Consider the following 5,290-nt stretch of genomic DNA (forward strand, 5'->3'; position numbering starts at 1 on the left):
CCTCTTTCGCCTTCAAAATTAAGAAACAACCATTTGCCTGCCGTATTTTTTGACTATCGCAATTAAATTGTGCAAAATTTAGTTGAAAACAACCAAGTTATGGATATAAACGTTTTCCACAATTTTCGCCATTAAGCCGGAGTTGGCCGAAGCCTGGTGGCGGCTCTCGAAATATCAAATATTTTATACCGAAGTCGGCGAGTTAACTTGCTTTATTAATTTTGAGCTATAAATTCAAATTAAGTTCAATAATTGTTTAATTTTTAAGTATATAAACTGAGAATCCAAGCTTTACTTTAACAATACGATTTGTAATTACTGATGAAGAGATTTTACAAGATATTTATTGCATTCTCATCTTTACCTTTAAAAGTGGACCCGACACTCAAACCACTGATGTATATATTTCATAACGGCTAAAAGATATTTTATTGCTAAAGCCTTCTCTAATTTAAATTAGGTGAGAGTGTATTCCTATGACATGATATACACATTTTACCTGAATCCATCTGAACAATCTAAACATTTTTAAGATTCCTTTTTATCTAAGAAGTCTCAGAGAGCCCGCTGAAAACCAAAGAGAATAAGTTCGTGTTTATATTTTATCTCGAGAGCGTAAACTTAATAGACTTTGTTTATTTAATAAAGTACGAAAATCATGTCGCCGACTTGGATATACCCCCCTCTGCAGTATACTCTAAAAAACTAGTACTCAGTCAAAGGGACCTCAGTGATCTCAGATATACCCACTCACTTTATGCTTACAGAGTATAATTAAATAGCGGCCGATACAGAATTATTCGCAAATCAGTTCTCAATTGGCACTCGTGGGCAGCAGTACAAGAAAACGGAGCTGATAACGATTTAACTATTTAGATAAGAATCCCTCTTGATGACTCATTGTTGACTACGTGATTACTACAATAATAATAATCGCAAAATAAATATACCGAAATGAGTGAATCCACAATTAATATTCTTAATTCCGACTGCTTTTACGGAATATTCAAGTGCTTAAAAATCAAATGTGACACTGAAAAAAGTGACACCAAAGTATTAACGATTAAGTATGCCGATCTTATTAACTTTGCAGCGTCTTGCAAGTTCACTAGTGACCTGTTTTATAATTGGGATCGCTGGTTATACAATAATCTGAATATCAAATCATATGAAAAGACTTCGGAAAGAACTATTGACTTGGGTCGGATTTACGATGAATTGAGCGAAAGTACACCAAAGGATAGAAATTTATATACAAAATCACTACTCAATAGCATAGAAGAGAACATAAATTTGAGAAGAATCACGTTGACATACACATCTGGGCCTGATTTTACAGAGCATTCCGAAATATTTGAATCCATCATAAGTCTACTTCAAAAGGAACATGAAATAACATATCTAAAAATAGAACTGCAAGAAAGTAAGGCAAACCATTTTTATTTTAAAAGTAATATCTAATCAAAATCATTATTCACAGATTACACTCTAAGAGATTTACGTTACTTTCATCACCTTGAGGAACTCCATATAAATGCAACGATTTCTGCTAATGAATTGAGCGAATGTTGCGAATCGAATCCAAACTTGCGTAGTCTCTCCGTACTGAGTAATAGAATCTCTGGCAGATTGGATGACATTGCCCGTGGTGGGGATAAATTACAAAAATTGGAACAATTAGATTTCCTTATGAAAGAGATTGATGCCAATGTATATGTAGCCTTGGCAATGCTACCAAAACTTAATCACCTAAGAATTCGAGGCCAGCATGAAGTTGGTTCTTTGAGGCATCTCTTTAAAAACTTTGCAAACAATTCTTGTGGTAATTTACGTAACCTAGTCATGGACGAGGCCCATATGAATCCTGAAGAGACACTGGCCTTATCTGGAATTGAATCATTACGCCAGTTGAAGTGCGGCTTTCTCGATATTTCCTATATTGGCCAATTGACACAACTTACAAAATTCGAAATAACGACAGAACATCAAATTAATGTTCTGTTGCCTGAACTTGTCAATATCATAAATTGTATCAAGTATCGCTCCATATCAATCACATTTATAGAAGGTACAATTGAATTTGAGAAAACACAAAGGAAACTTGGAGTGTCGTTAAATCCATATGACATTGATGCCTCCGAGTACAGTGATCTGGCTAATGTATCAGGTTTGAAGGGTCTTCATATTATGGCTCTTTGTCATAAAAATGGCTCTTTATTGAAATTGTTAAGAAGATTGGAAAGGATGACTCTTCAAGATTTGCATCTAACGGGTAAAAGTTTTGATGGAATGAAGCTGCCCGAGCATATAGGAGAAGACCTATATTTCCGAATAAATCCACAAGAGATTTTTCAAATTTCAACAATTAAATCTCTTCGTAGCTTGAACTGTGTTTTTGATAATCTGTATAACATCTTCATTTTGGATCAATTGCCACATTTGGAGAGTTTGACCATAAAGGTGACACACTTTTTGGAAAAAGCTGAGATAGAGGCATTGAAAATGTTATTCCTCTACCTAGCCACAAAACCAAAGCAAACACTTTATCATTTGGAAATATCGGGGTTAACAATAGACTTGTACCTGTCAAACGAAATAGCTAAAATTCAATCATTGCAAAAACTTAGCTGCAAGTTCTTAAACTCCCAGAGCATTGAACCTCTCTATGAACTCAATCAACTTGAGGATCTGGAAATCCAATTAACAAATGACTTTAATAGTACATCTCAGGGAATTCTTAAAATTTTATCATCAACCGATTCTACACGTTTTAAAATTAGCACAGTAAACGGCTCCATAACTTACAATAGCCAATTGAAAGAAATTGTTCTAACGTTGATTCGAAACGCGGATGCAGCAGCCTTCGCTGCTTTGGGAGATTGGGAAATCTACTTTAACCTTTTCATAGTTGGAGAGTGTAAATTGGGTTCGTTGCACTCATTACTTGAAAAACTTTCCAAAAGAGAAAACCACAAGCTCAAGCAATTGTATATTGAGGATATTCCAATCAATTATGAAGAAACACTGCTTGTCAGCAAGATAAAAAGCTTGGAGAAAATTGGCTTATCATTCTCAGATTCCAGAAGTTTTGAAGTCTTACATCGTCTCACCTCTTTAAAATTAATCAGATCAAAAGATAGCAAATTTCCTATCCAGATATTGAGCTTTCTTAACAGTTGTGAGAGTGAGATTATCATAGAGCAAACAAATCGTGAAATAATCTATAACAAAACTCAAGGAAAGCTAATTCTAAAAAACACTTCCACCGATGGTGAAGTTCATAATGCTAACGATTATGCTTGCCTAGGACAATTGGACAATTTGAAGACTCTTCGTATAGCTGGCGAAAATAAATGTCGTTCCTTGCAAAAATTACTCGGCATTATTGCAATATATGCCAACCTTACTGAATTGATATTAGAAAAAATAAACCTCAAAGAATTTACAATAGTTGATGTAAATGATGTTGAAAATGTTCAACCTACTACAATAACTCCAGTGGAGCTGATGGAGATCGTCAAAATGAATTCATTAAAAACACTGAAATGTGGATTTCTCAAAAACGAAAATATTGCATTTTTATCGCAACTAGAGAATCTTAATCAACTGACTATAACAACACATCAAACTGGATCCTTACAAAAACTTTTTGAAAAAATTGCTCTGCAACCCTCATCAGCACTTGAATTTCTAAGTATAGAGAAAAACGGTCTTACCCTTAAAGAGTTGCAACCACTTGCCCATATAAAGTCATTAAAACGACTGGAACTTTGTTCAATTAGCACAGGAAACCAGTACGGGTTACCAACGTTCGCTCATCTTAACGAACTCTTTATAAGATCACATCAGGGGGGAACACTTTTTATGGAACCAGAATTAAATTTCGATTCCGCTTTAGAGAGCATCATTATACTGGGAAGCCCTTTGGAGGTTCAAGATGTTGCCGCACTGGCACTTTATAAATCATTAAGAAAACTCCAAATCAATGTCGAACAATTTGAGACAATCGATCTGTTGTCCTCATTCTGCAAACTGGAGGAACTCAATATACGACTAATTGGAAATGAGCCACAATCCAATATATCAATACCACCAAAATATCCGCAAAATCTTCGAAAATTGATTATAAAAAATCGAACAATTTTAGGAGCAGATATTCAAAATATTATGGAAATTTCAAATCTCCAGTCTTTGGATTGTATTATTGATGCCGAAACATGTGAACAATTGGCCCTATTTGAAAAGCTTGAGGAACTCATTATAACAATCTCGAAAAACGGATCCTTGGCAGGACTGCTGCAGGCATTAACACAGAAAACTCCATCAATACTCAAACATTTGACCATAAATAACAAATTATTGGATTTGGGCGAAGTAGCAAAACTCAAATGTATAAGTTCATTGACATCAATTCATTGTGGGCTTTTAGAAGATGCTTCTTTTTATGATCTACAACATCTTAATAATCTCAAAATATTGACAATAACATCACACCATGATTTTAGAAATATTTCTAACGCGTTTTTAGAAATCTTAAAATATTGCACTAGTCTAGACTCCATCGACTTGATTGATTGTGTAGGAGAAATTAACACAAGATTTATCTGCAAGGCCGCATGGGTGCTAGAAAATGTCAGAGATCCGACTACCCAAAAGCCCTTGGAATTACGTACGATTGCCTTTCGGAATTTTGACAAGGAACTGGTAAGTTAAGTCCTTTGATCACATATGTATGGATATATTAGAAGTTAATTAATGTGCAAAAATTGTAGATTTAAGGTGTTAAAGCTCATTTAAATTATAATTTATTTATATTTGACATTTTTTAGTTGTTAAGGAATGCAAATTTTAACATATTACTTTAACTATTTAAATTTATTTGCGATTGCAGTTTGACGGCGAAAGATATCTAAATATATCACATTATAGGACACAAGAGAATGTTACTTAAATCAAAAGGTTAATAATTTAAAAAAACGACTTAAAAAAACATTACAGAATTTGTAAAAACATTTAAATACAAATATTTAAATAGGTATGTACATAGGTATATCATCACTGAAAGTACTCAAAGAACAGTCCACAAATATAAATCTTCCTATGGCATGTATTTTACCTATCCCCAGGTATAGGGGAATAACAATAAAATACTAAACATGGTTGAAATACCTGAACTTTTCAACCGATTGTTCCTATGGCAGTCTCTATATGTTACATAGTAGTCCAATTGCGCCATCTCTTCTACTTGTATGTGTCTATTCGATAGTACATGTGTGTAAAAGTAAGAGAG

The 5,290-nt window shown here is 33.9% G+C and overlaps 1 protein-coding gene across 1 annotated transcript; it reads left to right on the forward strand.

The window, feature by feature from the left end:
• Window positions 1-1,143: 1,143 nt before the first annotated feature.
• Window positions 1,144-4,980, forward strand: LOC111519438. The gene is made up of 3 exons (XM_023180398.2): window positions 1,144-1,423; window positions 1,481-4,704; window positions 4,892-4,980. Exons 2-3 carry the CDS (start codon window positions 1,690-1,692, stop codon window positions 4,949-4,951), a joined length of 3,075 nt encoding a protein of 1,024 aa, XP_023036166.2. The 5' UTR covers window positions 1,144-1,423; window positions 1,481-1,689; the 3' UTR covers window positions 4,952-4,980.
• The last annotated feature ends 310 nt before the right edge of the window (window positions 4,981-5,290 follow it).

This window comes from Drosophila willistoni, chromosome 3R (genome assembly GCF_018902025.1).
Source record: "Drosophila willistoni isolate 14030-0811.24 chromosome 3R, UCI_dwil_1.1, whole genome shotgun sequence".
NCBI classification, from domain to species: Eukaryota; Metazoa; Arthropoda; class Insecta; order Diptera; family Drosophilidae; genus Drosophila; species Drosophila willistoni.